At 45.7% G+C, this 18,815-nt stretch overlaps 1 protein-coding gene across 2 annotated transcripts in view; it reads left to right on the top strand.

Moving 5' to 3' along the window:
• Window positions 1–18,815, top strand: part of GRIA1 (glutamate ionotropic receptor AMPA type subunit 1) — a 306,836-nt gene that overhangs the window by 183,851 nt on the left and 104,170 nt on the right. For both annotated transcript variants that reach the window (XM_036240090.1, XM_036240091.1), the window contains exons 7-8: window positions 2,581–2,748; window positions 11,241–11,345. In XM_036240090.1, coding sequence (XP_036095983.1) covers window positions 2,581–2,748; window positions 11,241–11,345 — 273 coding nt within the window. The remainder of the gene's footprint in view (window positions 1–2,580; window positions 2,749–11,240; window positions 11,346–18,815) is intronic.

The raw sequence follows: 18,815 nt of genomic DNA, 5'->3' as shown, positions 1-18,815 counted from the left end.
AAACACTCAGGAGTCTACTATTCTCATATTCTGCTATTCGTAGCATATGGGAGCTACCTTATAGCCCAAAAGGGCTGCTGAATCTCCAACCATCACCTCAGTATTCTACCCAGCAGGAAGGGGAAAAGGAAAATAAAAAGCACAACTGTTTCCTATAAGAACCCTTTTTCAGAACTTACACACAGATCTTCCATTCACATGCTACTGGCTACATCTTGGAAACTTAGCCCCAGCTAGCTACAGAAGGAGCTGAAAAAATGGTATCTCTGTTCCGGGCAGGGCCATCATTTTGCACAGCTCCAGGAGTATGCTGTTTGCATTTGTTTCTTTGTCAGTTGAGCCTCCTGAGTTGTGCAGTGAGCTGGCCCTTATTCTGGTCAGCCACGTCCCCAGCTTAAAAATCAGAAAAATCTAACTAAGCGATAGCAAGCACCTCTCTGCCTCCGAGAAACAACTCTCAATTATCATGCAGACTATCTGCCTCTCTCTTCCCAGCAACGCAGCTCTGAATCCTGCAGCCAAAAGCTATTTGTTTGCTCTCCGATAATGGTTCAGAATAAGGATAGAAGGTAATTTTTCTTTCCCATGTCAAATCCGATAGCTTGGCAGCGGCTGTGTGAAACACTGCATTGAGAAGGATTCTGAGGCCAAATTTGTTTATCTGGGCAAAACAGTGAACCCTCTGCGACTTTCTCTTGCCACGAGGTCAACATCTTTTTGTGAATGGCAGAACATTTAACGGAGATGTGCCTCATCCCACTTTTGCTCAGATGACTTAGCAATTCAAAATGAAGACACATTTCCACATGAGCTTAAGCAAACAAAATCACAAATGTGCTTTAAAGCGATAACCAAACCACATAGCAGTTAATAAATTCCTATGTAACTATCCCAATTTTCAAAAGATTGGAGTAGACTATAAAAATAACCAAATGTAGGCCAAGAGACATATAAAAAAATGCTCAGTGTCACTAATCAGAGAGATGCAAATTAAAACAACAATGAGGTATCACCTCACACCTGTCAGAATGGCCGCCATCAACAAATCATTAAACAACAAGTGCTGGCGAGGGTGTGGAGAAAAGGGGACTCTAGTACACTGCTGGTGGGAATGCAGACTGGTGCAGCCACTATGGAAAACAATATGGTGTTACCTCAAAAAATTAAAAATTGAACTTCCATTTGACCCAGTGATCCCACTTCTAGGAATATACCCTAAGAAGCCTGAAACACCAATCAGAAAGAATATATGTACCCCCATGTTCATGGCAGCACTATTTACAATTGCTAAGATCTGGAAACAGCCCTAGTGTCCATCAGTAGACAAATGGATAAAAAAGCAGTGGTACATATACACAATGGAGTACTATGCAGCTGTAAGAAAAAAAGATCTCTTATCCTTTGAGACAACATGGAGGGACCTGGAAAGTATTATTCTAGGAAAAACAAGACACGCAGAGAAAGACAAATATCACATGGTCTCACTTATTTCTGGAATATAATGAACTAAACAAACTGATGAACAAAATAGACCCAGAGTCATAGAAGCAGCGTACACTGACAATCCTCAGAAGAGAGGGAGGGGGAGGAGGGAAAAGATAAACCACAGAACTTGTATGCATGTATGTGTAAACAATGACATAGACAATAATGCTGGGGACAGGGTGGAAGAAGATGGGGAGGAGGGTATCAATGGGGGGGACATCTATAACAAAAATAAATTAATAAAAAAATAGCAAAAAAAAAAAAAAAAGAAGAAACCTATTTAATATTGTTCAACACACACACACGAAAAAACACCAAATGTAATATGTATACTTTTCAAATGTGAGAGAATCAAAGTTAAAAAGTGGAAACATACTTATACGTTCATCCTACAACCCTCTATTGTGAACTTCAAATGCATCAGAGAACACGCTAGGCACTGGACTAATTCATGAAGATGACAGACATGAGTTCCAGAGCCAGGAAATATTGCCCTGGACTGTTTTCCTGGTTCTATTTCATCAACATCTTATCCCCCGTTAGACAAGACGGGGGGAGTGAGAGTTATCATGAAGAAGCACAAGGGGAAAGTTTATAGCTAGAATGTTCGTAAACCTGCCACTTGGGTGAGCCGCACATGCAAATAAACTTACCCTTCTCAGATTCTTTCTCTTTCACCATCACGGGGATGGTGGAGTAAACAGTTCCGCTTAGTTCCCAAGACTGGAACACAGAGAAAACCAATCATTTTTGCATGGACCGTATCCAGGGATACAGATGTGTTAAATGTAATCTATGCATTCTTTTTTCTGCTAATGAGCTAACATAAAATTGCAAGATTCTGCACAAGCATGTAGAATTCCAGCTTCTTTTCCAAAGGCATACCCAGCAATACCCAGCTGGAGAGGGCCATGCTGGCTAGCAGCTCACAGCAGCCCCCCATCTCAGGGCAGCCGCTCCCTGGTTCACCACTGCCCACCCTGCAGTGCCCTCTGCAGGCACCCCATCCCCAGGAAGCACATGCCCAGATGCAGCTCCCTCCTAGCTCCCTGTCAGTGCTCTCTGGCACCTAACTGTCTCCATTCCTCCCACCAGTACACCTCTGCGCTCACCTACGATGGGGTGAAGGTGATGGCCGAGGCTTTCCAGAGCCTGCGGAGGCAGAGAATCGATATATCCCGCCGGGGGAACGCTGGAGACTGCCTGGCTAACCCAGCTGTGCCCTGGGGCCAGGGGATTGACATCCAGAGAGCTCTGCAGCAGGTGAGAACCGGGGTAGCTGCCCGTCGTATGGGAGCCTCGTAGGGCATTTCAGTATGTTTCCAGTGCAATGTAGCTATTTAAAAGAGATGGAGGAGCATGCCTGAACTTTGGAACTCCACTGCACTGTATCTGTGGCTCTTGGCATTATATGGAAGCTCAGGTAGAAATGAAAAACAAACAAACAAACATATGGAACGGTCATTCCTGAGAGTGTAAAAGCTATATTTTCTGCTTAGGGAATATGCTAAAAAGGGAAGCTGGCGAGTCTATGTTTGGAAAGGGGACTTGAAACACACAGGGATGAAACGGAACCATTTCAGTGGTCTCCTGGAGACTGTCTCGCTTGCTCTGGCTTTCAGGATTTCTTCATTCCCTTTGCTTTTTTCTGTGCACATTTCATGAAGGAGCCCTGAACATGTTTCTCAGTACTTGTGGCTCTATTTTCCTGCTTCTCAGTGTTGCAGACATTAATTTTGTTTGCATTTAAGAACAGCTAAAGAGCAAGGATAGAAAACGGTCATGCCCACTCCAATCAATTGGCTATGCAAAGGATTCTGAGGCTACATCCAAATTCAACAGGGAAGAGTATAAATATCCAATTAGTAACATGCTTTGTGCAGAAGAAAGATGAGAAAATGATACACGTGGGCTGTGCATTTAACATTCCTGATTTAGAAGATTCTGGGGACTTGCCCCCAGCTTTATCACTCTCAGAGCTCCTAGAAGTCTCTCTTAGTCTCTAGAAGCCTCTAGAAGCATCTCCAGCCCAGGCTGTGATTCTCGAACTGTGGACAGACAGCACCTCATTATGCCTCTGATGCCTCCTGATAGACACGCTGTATTTCCTAAGGGGACTGGGAGCAGAGGAACGTCAAAGTATCGGGCATAGTGCAAACCAGCAAGGGCAAGATATTTTGGTGCAAATGCCCTCAGGACCCGCCCTCCTATTCCAGGGGAGTGGCCTGGATAAAACCAGCTCTACTTTTTTTTTTTTTTTTTAATCCTCATCCGAGGACATTTTTCCATTTTTTGTACAGATAGAGTAGGAGGGAGAGAGAGGAAGAGAGAGAGAGGGAAACATTGATGTGAAAGGGACACATCGTGTGGCTGCCACCCGCACGACCAACCAGGGCCGGGGACAAACTGCAACCGAGGTACGTGCCCTTAGCGGGAACCGAACCCGGGTCTCTCCGGACCACAGGCGGACGCTCTAACCGCTGAGCCAAACCGGCCAGGGCACCAGCTCTACTTTTAAGATTACATTGAACAGAAGGTGAATGCGGGCCCCTGGAGGAGGAGAGGAACATTTCTGAATGAGGGAGAAATGTAGAGCAAAATGTACAACTATTCCCATTTGTTTTCCAACCACACGTGCACAGCCTCGCAATTTTCACAACCCGGAAAAGGAGACGAGAAGAGAAAGGAACATCACCAGCTGTTCTTCAGCTCAAACGAAGTGCCTTTAAGCGAAGGGAAATAGGTACCTCTGTCCTTCGGAATGAAGCTGAGCAGCAGCCCTGTGACTACAGGAGGATCGTGCTAAGGGGTCCACCGTCCTTTTCGCCCTCCCCTGTCTCTTCTATGCAAACTGGCCCCTAATCACACTGGAGCAATAGCAGATACTAGGCAGCTTCTGAATGATTGCCAGAGGTGCAGCGCCCGCCTCTCGGCTTATTTAAAATGCCCTGCCATACTCCACAGTCGAGACAGATGCTATTTGCAATGTGAGACTGGTTTCAGAAGGTCCCAGGCACCAGCCCTCAGCGTCACAACCCTTTTAACTCCCTTGTCTCTCCCATCTGAATGACGTTCCTGGAAGGATATTCTCACGCCACTGTGACAGTGATGAAGCCTGGGAGGCAACGTGGGTGGCAGGAAGGGCCCTGAACCAGGAAGCAGGAGAGCTAGGTTCCAAGTTCAGCTGGGTCCTCGGCTCTCTTGGTGACCTTGAGGCCATTCAGATCTCCTATAGACGTCCCTTTATTTAGTCATGACCATGAGGAATGTGGGAGAGTCGATTCCTGTGTCTCTCTCTAAGAATTCTAAGCATCTAACTTTTTTTCTCCCTTGGTCTAACCCACATCTTTCTGGTTGTAACACATGCACATTTTTCTGCTTCTACCTTCAGTGGGATTTTCAGGGAGACAGTTACCTTAGTCAAAAGAATAATGACCGCTTTTATATTGTCTTGGAGTCAAGACAGGTGCCTGCTTCTCCTGCAGCCAATCGGCTGCTCCCTGAGAGCACACCCTGGCCTGGGCCAAGCACTGGGGATGATAACAGATGGCAAGAAACCCTCTTCCTTCTCTCCTGGGGGTGGGGAGGCACTAGTCACAAAAACGGAAACAAAAACAAAACCCAACATTCTGACCCTGTTCAAACTGATCAGCTGTTCAAACTGATTCCTTTTCAAAATCCTTGTCAAGTACCTAGAATCACAAGAACGTACTGCTCAGCAATGAATGATGCCCATTTTCCCTCACTTACAGCTGAGGCAGCCAGCCCAGAGTGGGCTGTGATTCAGAGTCACACAGCAGCTTAGCACAAAAGGCTGGGCCAGACCCCCATCCAGGGCTCCTCCTCCTGCTCCAGGCCTGTCTTATGGCCCAGGGGCCTTTGCTTGTACACAGTGACCTCTGGGACCTTCTACTTACAGTCATGGCCACTGTCTGTTCATTTTGCTTTCTAGACCTATCTCTTGAAATAGTCACACAACTAGGGAGCAAGTGTGTGCCCACAATGGGCTGGGAAAGTCCCAGTAACATTTTGTCCTTGGCACCGGGGTCGGGCGCTCAGTCTCTGCTGCCATGACCACTGGCCTTTGGGTCACACATTAGGAGGAAACCTGTGGTTCAGCCTGTGTTAGAGCTGGGATGTCTGTGAGTTAGGCCTGGAGGCCCAGCACCAGCTACCCGGAGAACTAGAATACGAGGGAGTCAAGTTCTAAAAATAATTCCAGTTATGATGTGTGAAGGGCTTACCATGTATAAGAATCTGAACACATATGCACGTTTGATCTCGTTGAATCCTAAATATATTACTCTGAGGTAGCTAGTTTTATTAATTGAGCTTTGTAAATGGAGAAGCTGAGCTTCAGAAATGCTAAAAATGTCTTCCCAAAATCATGTAGCTAGTTAGTGGCAACACCGGAACTCCACCCCACATTGACTTGCTACCTCACTCTGTATACATAATTGCTCTGCTCGGAAGCCCGGAAGGTCCAGCCCAGGGGAGACACAAGAACTGTGGCCCAGCTAGCATCAAACAGCACACAGTCTTGGGTAACATCCATATACTCCCACCCTCACCCTGCTACAATGTCTCCAGCAGCATCAGCCGCCTGTCTGCCCGTGCCTGACACCCAGGGAGCCATTCAGAATATTAATGAGCTCACATCCTGGAAGCCAGGAGGCATCAGAGTGATCAGATGTTGACTCTGGCTGGCAGAGAAGACCCAGCTCCCCAAATTAGGCTTAGCCTCTGGGGGTCATAGATCCTTCGAGGATATAATTTTTAAAAGCTTTGGACTCTTTTTCCCAGAAAAGCACACACATGTACCTGCACGTACATGTGTATAACCGGGAGGTGAGGGCATCATAGACACGTCAGAAAGCCCATGCCAGGACCTCAAGTGTAGGATATGGGCTCTTCCCTCTCAGTCTTTGTTCACAGTCGGCCAGGCAATGATCAAGGATATCAGTGTGAAGGTATGCCTAGCACTTCGCTGGATAAGGTCTGGGATGGGGTGGCAATGGGGGTTAAAGATAGTCCCTGCCTTTCGGGTGCAAGACCCAATTTGGAAGAGAAGACAAGCTCCTGAGAAGTGATAGCTATAAAGCTGTGGATGACGAGCTAAATGTCAGCTGGGTTCTCGGTGCTCTGAATGGTCAGAGCAGAAGGCTATGACTGAGGAGTGTGGACATCAGCAAGGCTTCCTGTAGGAAGGCACTGGGGCTTTTCAAAGGGTGACCATATAATTAATCACCCAAATGGGGACACCTAAGACCGAAAGGGAGAGCTACTACCAATGATTTCAGAATGAGAGATGTAAACTGGACTATCCCAAACACGCTGAGATTAAAGGAAGGGTGCATTTGAACCGACAGTGAACGGGCTTTGGAGGGTCTGGATGGGGATGTAAACGAGACCCAGCAGGAGACCAGAGCGAGGGTGCGAGTCAGGTCTGTGGGCATCCCACCTGGCCGTTAGGGAGCTAGGAAGAGAAGAGCTGGATTCTAGCCATGGCTCCATCACGCACTACCTGGGAGGTCTTGGACTAATTGCTCACCTTCCCTGGCATCGATTTTCTCATCTGCTAAATGGACATAATCCTCTTAGTACTGCTTCCCTCCCTGGCTTGTCACAGGCTCAAAAGAAAAGAAAAACAGGATAATGAGCTTCTTTGAATCTCAGAGCCCCTGCATGAGATAGTTAAAGCCAAGATTATTCTTCTCATTGTTCAAGTGGGAAAGGGAACACTCAGAGGGTCCTGAGACTTGCCCTGGCCAGCATCAGCAGACGTGGTCCACTGGTCCTAGCCTGATTTCCGATACCTAGTGAGCATTTAGGAGAGGTCACGAGGATGAATTCATTTGAAGGCAGCCACAAAAAAATTAAATAAGCCTTGGTCCGGAGCAGCCCCACTGCCTCCCCAGGGATGGAGGGGAGCCCTCACGGTTGATGCCTTACGTAGTAGAAACAAGAACCAGGCCTTTCCTGGCGCCAGACAGGAAAGAAGTTACTCTTCAGCCTCGCACAGGTTGCTGCACCCAATACCATTGACAGAAAAACCAATTTTAAATCCCCATCTTCACAGAAGGAGTTGGCAGACACCCGGATGGTGATGGGAATTCCAGGAGCAGAATCTGAAGGGAAACTTCAGGTCCCCATCAGTCTGACCCTCGTCACTCCAGGGGGCAGGTGGGAGAGGGAGGCGATTCCAGGGGCTCAGTCTTGATGGATAGGACAGCAGGTTCCAGATACCCCTAAAATGAATATTTTAAGAAGCTCCTTCCTTTGACTATGAGTCCTAGCTATACACATAAAGAATTTGGGGCTGAGCTCTTGTCTTCAGCTTTTCCTTGTTCTGCTATCATGGAAGGGTCATTCAGGAATGTCTCCTTTCCCATACATTGATTTATCTTTTTTAAAAAGTGTGTAAGTGTTGGCTTCCCTAACTAGCCAGTAAGAGCCTCCAGATGCCCCAGGCCTCTCGTGACTTACTGTGAATTCTGAACCCAGTGCCATAAGCTCTGGATCTCAAGGATCCTATCTGTAAAGTGGGCAAAGTCACCTCTGCTCTCCATACTCACTGCGTTTCTGTGAACATCACATAGGAAGTTGTTGTAAAGACACTGTGACAACACAAGGGTTCCCGCAGTCAGTAGAACTTTTGCTGATAATGATCTGTTTTTGGAAACTGAAAAAGGCACGTAATCGCGATCGTGACGAGACCCTCATTTTTGCTGAAAGAGTCCCCTGCTCTGAGACAGAACTCACTGGGCCCAAGGCTTCAGTGTTAAGTCTTCTTATTCCCCATACGTCTTACCCGCTCTACATGGCACAGTGGTCGCCATCATCCTCTAAACAATATACACCATGCACTGAACATTGATGTCCCAGACAATACACAAAGCATTTCCAACGTCTGAGGAGCAAACGGAGGAACAGTAGGCAGTGATTTGCTCATGGACACGTAATTAGGAGTTAACAGAGCACAGCCCGGGGAAGGTCCAGCTGGCACAGCAGGTGGCAGCAGGAGGCACGTGCAATGCAGTACTTGGCACATTTCTGTATCACCCCCTCAGAGCCCGGTACAGTAGCAGTACCCCGTGTTTGAGGCCACTTGGTATCGTAAGTGAAAATAGCAGAATGTATCAGAAGCTCTAGATTTTAGGTCTGCCTCTGACACCAAGACATAAATCTTGAGCAGATCCCTTTACCTACAAGAGTTCTGCTTTCTCCCATGGAAGTGAAGGTGATGCTCTCTAAACGGCACGCCTCACGGGGCTCCTGTGAATCAAGGTAAAGTGATACACGTGATGGTGCTTCCGTAACATGGAACACTCGGAAAGAGGTCGTAGTAGCAACATTGCTGTTAGTGACAATGACAATAACGGCTGGCCTTTGCTGAATACTCACCATGGCCCAAGCATTGATCATAAAATATCTTATTTAATCCTTAAAATAATCTTAAGATACACTTAACACTAATTGGTCTCATTAAACAAACAAGGAAGTGGTCATGGAGACATCATGTCATTTGCCACTGATAATTGGTATGAAACTTGAGACTGAAGCCAAAATGCAGATGCCCGTTTGGATCATGAATGACCTCGCTCCGTTTGGGAAAAACAGCCTGCTTCCCAGTCCTCCACACATGCACCTGGTCTGCTTTGCCAAATGGGCCACTTAAGCGGGTACTAAGCAACCCTTACACCTGAAGGAATGAGAAAGCTAAGAACAGGCAGGAGATGGCCAAGGTGAGGGGAAGGCAAGGTCGCTGGAAGATGGGGAGCACGTCCTTTTCTTACTCTTTATAGCGGGGCCTGTGCGTTGTCTTCTCCCTGAAACGCAGAGCCAGACGAGACTTCTCCAGAATGAGCATCTCCCCAGATTCAACCTGAGAGTGAGAAGAGGTTGCCAGGCAGTTTGCTCAGCACTTGGGGCCGCCACAGCCGCCCTGCTGGGAATTCAAGCCGGAAGGTGATGGGAGAGTCAGCCTCAGCCTCAGAGCAGACATCCATATACTGTCCGTCTCTGTCTGTCTGTCTGTCTGTCTCTTTCACACACACACCAACTATCTTTATACCTTCTGAAGCCAGAGGAGTTGGTCACTGTCAGGGAAAGATAAAACCCTGCAAGGATTCCTTTTAAGCTCTTTGAGGAGGGGAGATAAACAGTGCTGAGCCCTGGCCGGTTTGGCTCAGCGGTTGGAGCGTCGGCCTGCGGTACAGAGAGACCCGGGTTCGGTTCCCGCTAAGGGCACGTACCTCTGTTGCAGTTTGTCCCCGGCCCTGGTTGGTCGTGCGGGTGGCAGCCACTCGATGTGTCCCTTCACGTCAATGTTTCTCTCTCTCTCTCCCTCCCGCTCTATCTGAACAAAAAATGGAAAAATGTCCTCGGGTGAGGATAAAAAAAAAAAAAAAAAACAGTGCTGAGTTCTAGGGCCAGCTTCGCACTGTTACAGCTCGAGACGCATCTCCCTGGCCTCAGGCCAGACTGATCTGCGGATACAGCTGGTCACCACTAGACAGTGTGGTTTCTGGTGCCTGAGGCCTGAGCCAGTGATATGCAGCTGGACTCATCCTCAGTTTGGGGGTGGACTCGAGGGGGATTTATTGGTTACCTCCAGAGCGGCAGGCGTGGCCCAGAAAGACTCAGATCCCGATGGTGACCACAGGACCTTCAATACGAGCGTGTAGATATGAGGCCATGAACGTTTAATCTGATTCCTCTGTGGAGAAGAAACCCCACGCCGCATCCTCTAGGGCCCCCGTGCCAATTTTGTTTTAACCAGCCGAGACCTGCTTCAAGCCCTGCCCTGCCCTCTTCTTTAACACGAACTGTTTTCGCGGGTGATTTTTAACCTTCCATAGCACTTTCCTCTGCTGTGTCATTTAAGTACATGGCACAGGAATTTCAGAAACTGGAGGCTTAGAGAGGTGACTTGCCCAAGGTCACTCAGCTGCTCCGAGGAAAGATGGGGTCAACGTCAGGTCTGCCAATTCCAAGTCCTTAGATGCCCAAGTATTTTACTCTCTGGCCTCACAAAGGAACTAAGAAACCACATCCAGCCCTGGCCAGTTTGGCTCAGCGGTTAGAGCGTCGGCCTGCGGTCCAGAGAGACCCGGGTTCGGTTCCCGCTAAGGGCACGTACTTCGGTTGCAGTTTGTCCCCAGTCCTCGTTGGTTGTGCGGGTGGCAGCCACTCGATGTGTCCCTTCACGTCGTCTCTCTCCCTCCCACTCTATCTGTACAAAAAATGGAAAAATATCCTCGGGTGAGGATAAAAAAAAAAAAAAAAAACACATCCAAGCACAGCTCAAGGTACCATCAGCCAGTCTCTGGTCCAGGTCTTCTCCTGACTTTTCAGGGATGGCCCACCAGCCCTCTCCTTTGCTGGCCTCCTTTGGTTTCTTCACCTGAAGGAGTGTGTCTGGGGAGGGTGGTGCTCATGGAGGTTTGAGTGTAGGTGGCACAGAGATGTCTTATTAGAATTGCCTCTGACCCATTGCTACTTTTAGCCTAAGCAATCGGTAAAAAAAAAAAGTTTTTGGAATGAATTTCAGTTTCGTAGGAAAAAGGACTATGCTCTCCTAGTGGTGCCTGCTATGGGCAAGGCAATAGGGAGATTTTTAGTATTGATGCAACTCCCAGACCTCATGCCGTGTAACATGCCGGGGTTCTGGGTTATAACCTCAGCAGAAAAAGCCAACAGAGAGGAAGTGCAGCTTGTGAGCTCATTGTTCGCTGCTTGCCTTGGTCTCCCAGGTGCGGTTCGAAGGCTTGACAGGGAACGTGCAGTTCAATGAGAAAGGACGCCGGACCAACTACACCCTCCACGTGATCGAAATGAAGCATGATGGCATCCGAAAGGTAAAGGCCCCTTTGCGTCCGTCCCACAGGGGGAGAGAGGGCTGGGCCGAGGCTCAGGCCAGAGCTGAGGGCCTCGGGAGCCCACCCTTTCTGGTTGGATCTTTTCGAAGGGTCTCGCAAAAATGAGAATTCTAGATTCAGCTCTGCCACCAACCAGCTGGACCTCGGGGCAAGTCCGTTCCTTTCTCTGAGAATAGAGCCTCTCACCTGCAAAATGGACATAAAAATCTCGACCTTGTCTCTGGGTGCCTGTGAAAAGCCAAGAAATGGTCGAGTACTTTGAAATTACAAAGTAATAGATGTGTATAAAATGCCACTGCTATTCCTGAGGGATTCAGAAGTAAGAACGTGACGGCGATGGCTATTGATCATCCTGTCCTAATCCACACCTGGTCATTTTACTCCAATTCCCATACAGACGTAGGGATGAAAAACATAGGTGTGTGTATATATGTGACATAGAATATGGATGGATAGTAAAATTTTTAGAATAACATTCAAATGCTTGAAAAAAAGCATTCAGAATTCTATCAGATCCTATATGTTCTGGGCTCCACCCATGTCTCCGAACTTGACCCTTGACACTCACTTCCTTCCTCTCTCCACTTCAGTCACTCTGATCAACTTCCACTTCCTCGAATAGACCACGTTCTTTCTCATCTTCACACATGTGCCTGTGTCTAGGTCAGGATTTAAATCTCTGCTGAACTCTTTATTAGGCATGTGACCTTAAACAAGTGATTTAGCCTCCCTGGACCTCAGTTACAACATCTCCAAAGGGGGATACCCCTTACCTCACAGGGTTACTGACCGAGTTCCATGGCCTGTGGTGAGGGATTCTCAAATGTAGCGCCTGGGGGGTAATGGACATTCACCTGTGTTGTTTGTTTGTTTTCTGTTTTTGTTTCAAAGCCATTTTTTAAGCCACAGGACTATTTTTGTTAGCCTTGACTCTGCACAAGTCAGGTGGAGTTAGCCCACAGAATGGATAAATCAGCAGACAGAAGAACAGAGTAACCTCAAAATCCACAAGCAAATGGTTGTGCTTTATTTTTCCGACCCTGAGGCTGTGTTTCAACTTCCTTTCCAGTGACTAAATCCTTTCTTAGAATGTGGGCTTAAGCATCCTTTGTTTACAGGGGATCTGAATTTCAGAAAATCAATTTCTCTACATCTGTGGCTTCAGGCCTTTTTCTCAATCAGCCTCCCAGCAAAGTAATTTCTCACGTTGGAGGGTGACCTAGTTGTGCCGGCTGCGGCTTCGGTGAACTACCTGCTGGAGATAAATAAGAGGAGCTGCTGCTGCCTCTTGATCCAGGGCCACGAGAACACCCTCCTGAGCCCCAGGCCGTATCCTGCCCACTGACCCTCCAGGTGTCTGGGTCCGATTTGACACCCCACTGAAGTGTGTGCTCTAGGCATCCATCCATCCGCTGTTTCGGAGCTTTAAATGCCAGACTTGGCACCGGCTGCGCTCAACCTAGTCCTCAGGAGGTCCCACTCGGAGATTCCATTCCTGCGGGGCACTAATGTGCAGGGGTCTCTATTCAAACAAAATGCCTCCTCAGTGCAGGTGGGATCACAAATTCTGACAAATGGGCGCCTAGGGAGAAGTGTAGAGAAAATTCCCCAAGGTCTTTCATCAAGGGACCAGCACTGTCGATCTCACCACCTGTCCTGGACCGAGTTCTGCACCTGATTGAGGTCATCTACTTCTCATTTCAACTTGATGTGAGTCCTGAGTCCTGCCCTGCCCCAAGTTGGCCGTTCCCATTCGGATCCTGTGTATAACTGGAGAGGGAAGAAGGCTAAAGTGATACAAAGCCCTGCTGATGTCAAGAGTAATCGGAAGTCCCAAACAATCAACGACCCTTCCTTCCGTTTGTCCTTTGGATGTTTTGCTTTAAATCCTCGCTACCCGACTTTAGACATACCATAGCCTGTTACAGCTCTAAGATATAGCTTCAATTCAATCACTTTTCTCCAAGATCACTTCTGACCCCAGAGCCCAAGCCACCACCACACCTGCCGGGACTCACCCAGAGCCTCCGTACCAGCCACCAGCCCTGCTGTCTGCCTTCTTGCCTATTTTTTTTCTACCACAAGAGCCAGGATAATAACTTTCAAATATACTTCAGCTTATACTGCTCCTCTGCTCAAATTCTTCACTAGCTTCCTGTTGCGGGTGAAATATAGTATAACTCCTTCCTGTGGCCTTCAGAACCCGAGATGCTGCTTCGCTGTGGCTCAGCTCTCGGTCCGTTTTCTCTCGTTTGTGGCTTCCCAGCTACACTGGCATCTTTCTGCTTCTCTGCCTGGATTTCCTATCACTGTATTTCCATGTGCTGTGTTTCTCCTCCTTCAGATCTATCAGGTGGGGTCACGTGGGAGACCCCACCCCTGACCCAGCTGCCTACAGTAGCCCCCACCCCCCAGCACAGTCACACGGCTCCCCTGACGTTTTCATAGCACTTTTCTATTCTGATACGGTCTTGTCGGTTCCCCGATCTGGATGGGGGTTGGAAAACTTCAGCCTGCAGGCCAGATCCAGCCCCCTGCCTGTTTTTGTCCAGCCTGTGAGTAATGGTTTTATATTTTTGAATGGTTGGACTAAATCAAAAGATGATTATTTCATGATGTGAAAATGATATGACAGTAAAATATCGATATCCATAAATAAACTTCTTTGGGAACACAGCCACACCATTTGTTTATATTTTGCTGTGGCCGCTCCTGCATCCCATCAGCAGAGATGACAACCTGCAGCAGAGCCGGTAGGACCCAGAAAGCCTACAGCGGTCACCATCTGGCCCTTTACAGATAAAGTGTGCAGACTCCTGGCCCAGATACGTATTCTCTTTCCTCCCCTCTTCTCCACCTCCTTAATATTAAAACATTTAAAAGCAGGACTAGATGTCTAAAAGCAGGGACCACAGGTGTGTTATATACCATGTCCCCAGTAAGCACATGCAAATACAGTAAGAGATTGTTTGTTACATGAGTGGGCAGTTTATTGAATGTTGCTGGGAAACCAGGGAGCACAATGCTCTGGCCCATATTTTCATAGATCTGCCAGAAAAGTGAGGAAAAAATAAAATACCAACAAATTTACTGAAAAAACACCTCAAGCAGAACGCAAAGTCACACATAAACATATTAAGTTTAAGTTCTTTAAGTGTGTAGTTCAAATAACTCCAGGTGCAGTCATAGATATTCTCTGAAATCTCAGGTGAATGCAATAGAAGTTTAATTCTTTTTTTTTTCTTTTTTATTAATTTTTGTTACAGATGTTTCTCCTTTTTCCCCCACTGATTCCCCCCTCCCCCTCTCTCCCTGCCCTGTCCCCAGTTTGTTGTCTATGTCCACTGTTCATGCATACATGCATATAAGTTCTGTGGTTTATCTCTCCCCCACCACCCCCTTTTCTGGGGATTGTCAGTCTGTACCCCATCTCCACGTCTCTGGGACTACCCCATTCCTCAGACTGTTATGTTCATTATATTCCACAAATAAGTGAGGTCATATGATACTTGTCTTTCTCTGTTTGGCTTGCCTCACACAGGATAATACTCTCCAGGTCTCTCCTTGTAGTCTCAAAGGACAAGAGATCTTTCTTTCTTACAGCTGCATAGCACCTGTGTATGTACCACAGCTTTGTTATCTATTCGTCTACTGATGGACACTTGGGCTGTTTCCAGATCTTAGCTATTGTAAATAGTGCTGCTACAAACATGGGGGTACATATATTCTTTCTGATTGGTGTTTCAGGCTTCTTAGGGCATATTCCTAGAAGTGGGATCACTGGGTCAAATGGAAGTTCAATTTTTAATTCTTTGAGGTAACACCATATTGTTTTCCATAGTGGCTGCACCAGTCTGCATTCCCACCAGCAGTGTACTAGAGTACCCTTTTCTCCACACCCTCGCCAACACTTGTTGTTTGATGATTTGTTGATCGCCATTCTGACAGGTGTGAGGTGATACCTCATTGTTGTTTTAATTTGCATCTCTCTGATGATTAGTGATGATGAGCATTTTTTTATATGTCTCTTGGCCATTTGTATGTCCTGTTTGGAGAGGTGTCTATTTAGTTCCTTTACCCATTTTTTAATTGGGTTCTTTGTCTTCTTTTTGTGGAGTTATATGAGCACTCTATATATATTAGAAATTAACCATTTATCTGATATATTATTGGCAATTATGCTCTCCCATACAGTGGGTAGCCTTTCCATTTTGATAATTGTATCTTTCGCTGTGCAGAAGCTTTTGAGTTTGATGTAGTCCCATGTGTTCATTTTCTCCTTTGTTTCTATTGCCTTAGGTGATGTATCAGTGAAAATTCTGTTGCGTATGATGTCTGAAATTTTGTTGCCTACAGTTTCTTCTAGGATTTTTATGGATTCGTGAGTCACATTTAAGTCTTTTATCCATTTTGAGTTCATTCTTGTGTAGGGTGTAAGTTGATGGTCTAGTTTCATTTTTCTGCATGTAGCTATCCAATTTTCCCAGCACCATTTATTAAAGAGGCTGTCCTTACTCCACTGTATGCTCTTGCCCCCTTTGTCACATATTAATTGAGCATATTGCCTTGGGTCCATTTCTGGGTTCGCTGTTCTGTTCCACTGGTCTATATGCCTGTTCTTGTGCCAGTACCAGGCTGTTTTGATTACAGTGGCTTTGTAGTATAACCTGAAATCTGGTAATGTGATCCTTCCAACTTTGTTCTTCCTTTTCAAGATTGCTGTGGCTATTCGAGGTCTTTTTTAGTTCCATATGAACTTTTGAAGTACTTGTTCTAATTTTGTGAAGTATGCCATTGGTATTTTGATGGGGATTGCATTGAATCTATAGATTGCTTTGGGTAATATGGACATTTTAATGATGTTAATTCTTCCAATCCATGAACAAGGTATGTGCTTCCACTTTTTTATATCTTTCTCTATTTCTTTTTTCAATGACCTGTAGTTTTCTGCGAATAGGTCCTTATTTCTTTGGTTAAGTTTATTCCTAGTTATCTTAATTTTTTTGCCGCAATGGTAAATGGGATTGTTTTCTTAGTTTCTCTTTCTGTGAGTTCATCTTTGGTGTATAAGAATGCCATCGATTTCTTGACGTTAATTTTGTATCCTGCTACTTTGCCAAATTCATTTATTAAGTCTAGTAAATTTTTGATGGAGTCTTTGGGGTTTTCTACGTATAGTATCATGTCATCTGCAAATAATGACAATTTCACTTCCTCTTTTCCAATTTGGATCCCTTTTATTTTTTCTTCCTGTCTGATTGCTGTGGCTAAGACTTCCAGTACTATGTTAAATAAGAGTGGCGAAAGTGGGCATCCTTGCCTTGTTCCTGTTCTTAAGGGAAATGCTTTTAGTTTTTGCCCATTGAGTATGATGTTGGCTGTAGGTCTTTCATATATGGCCTTTATTATGTCTAGATATGATCCCTCTATTCCCACATTGCTGAGTGTTTTTATCAGAAATGGATGCTGGATTTTGTCGAAGGCTTTTTTAGCATCCATTGATATGTTCATGTGGTTTTTATTATTCATTTTATTTATGTGGTGTATCATGTTTATTGATTTGTGAATATTGTACCAGCCTTGCATCCCTGGGATGAATCTCACTTGGTCATGGTGGATAATTTTTTTGGTGTATTGCTGGAGCCAATTTGCTAGTATTTTGTTCAGGATTTTGGCGTCTATGTTCATCAGGGATATTGGTCTGTAGTTTTCTTTCTTTGTAGTGTCTTTTTCTGGTTTTGGAATTAGAATTATGCTGGCTTCATAAATCAAGTTTGGAAGTCTTCCTTCTTCTTGAATTTTTTGAAATAGTTTGAGGAGAATGGGTGTTAGTTCTTCTTTGAATGTTCGGTGAAACTCCCCAGTGAAGCCATCCGGGCCTGGGCTTTTGTTTGCTGGGAGAGTCTTGATTACATCTTCAATTTAGAAGTTTAATTCTTGTTCACCTGGCGACCAGTTTTGGGGCTGAGATCTCTGGTGAAGACTCAGGGTCATGGAGGCTTCACCATCTGCTTGGGTTTTTCTGGCTATCAATCCAGCCTCCAGATGGGAAAGAAAGAAAGTGGAAACCATGCTGGAGCTCTTGGGGAGCCAGGCTACGAGAGAGGTGCTGTACCCCATTGGCTAGAACTCAGTCACCAGTCCCACCTTGATGCAAGGCAGGCTGGGAAATGAAAGTGCTGGCTAGGTAGCCACTTTCACCAACACCTCTGTGCTTGGTGGTCATCTAGTTGTCTTTGCCACAGTAGACAACTCACTTTTTATTTTTATTTATTTTTTCTTATTGATTTTAGAGAGAGAGGACGGGAGAGGGAGAGAGAGATAGAAACATCGCTGAGAGAGAACATTGATCGGCCACCTCCTGCATGCCCCCCACTGGGGATCTGGCCCACAACCTGGGCATGTGCCCTGACCAGGAACTGAACTGGCGACCTCTTGGTGCATGGGTCGACGCTCAACCACTGAGCCACATCAGCTGGGCGCAACTCACTTTTTTAAAATGTATTATAATGGACTTATTTTTGGACTTAGGAGGCGGTGGCTTCAAAGGCAGCCTCGAGATACAAATGTGTAAATTTGATTTAATGACCGTGCAAGGTAGATCAATTGAATTTAACTGTTCTATGATTATCTCCTTTTTAGGCTTCATTTACTTTAAAAAATCTGATCTAGACTCATTTCCTACATTAAAAGAATCGTTAGAGGTAGATGGGAAACAGGAGATCAAAAATTATAACTGGCCCCAGGAGAAGACCTCTCGCTGTCAGAATTATTTAAATCCTCTCCTGAACAGTGGGCCCCAGTCTTTGCCCAACTACTGGCTCTGATTTACTTTCAGAGAGAATCAAAGTTCCTGCACATTCTCAGTAGAGAATCAAAGTGCTGTATGATAATCCAACCCATTTCTCTAAGAAAGGGAAATTTGCTCTCTCGTTTCTGAAGTGCGATGTCTCTTTAAAAATTTTTGCCAGCTTTTTTTTTTTCTCATTAAATTGTGGACCAGATTTCTCAGCTTGCTAGCTTACATGATGTGCAAGCTGGGTCTTGGCACCACCCCCCTCTTTTGACTGGTGATATTGTTTTATTTTCCTACAGAAGGGTTAGGAATAAAATAAGCTTGAATATAACATTTAACTATTTCTCTAGTTTTTAATATCAAAGAAGCTATACATAGGCCGAGCTATTCAATTATTTTTATAGATCTCAGTTTAATACTAGTGCTAGCTTTGAAGGACCACTATGGGTTGTTGCTGTTTTTTTAATTAAAACTCTTTATTTAAAAAATTTTTTTTCATTCAATATTATTTTGTTTGTGTGTGTGTGTATATGTGTGTTTTCTTTACTGATTCTAGAGAGAGGAAGGGAGAGGGAGAGACAGAGATAGAAACACCAATGAGAGAGAGCATCTATTGGCCACCTCCTGCATGCCCCCCACTGGGGATTGGGCAC

The sequence above is a fragment of the Molossus molossus genome, unplaced genomic scaffold, assembly GCF_014108415.1.
Source record: "Molossus molossus isolate mMolMol1 unplaced genomic scaffold, mMolMol1.p scaffold_m16_p_4, whole genome shotgun sequence".
Classification (NCBI taxonomy): Eukaryota; Metazoa; Chordata; class Mammalia; order Chiroptera; family Molossidae; genus Molossus; species Molossus molossus.
This window is presented reverse-complemented; position numbering and strand designations above follow the sequence as displayed.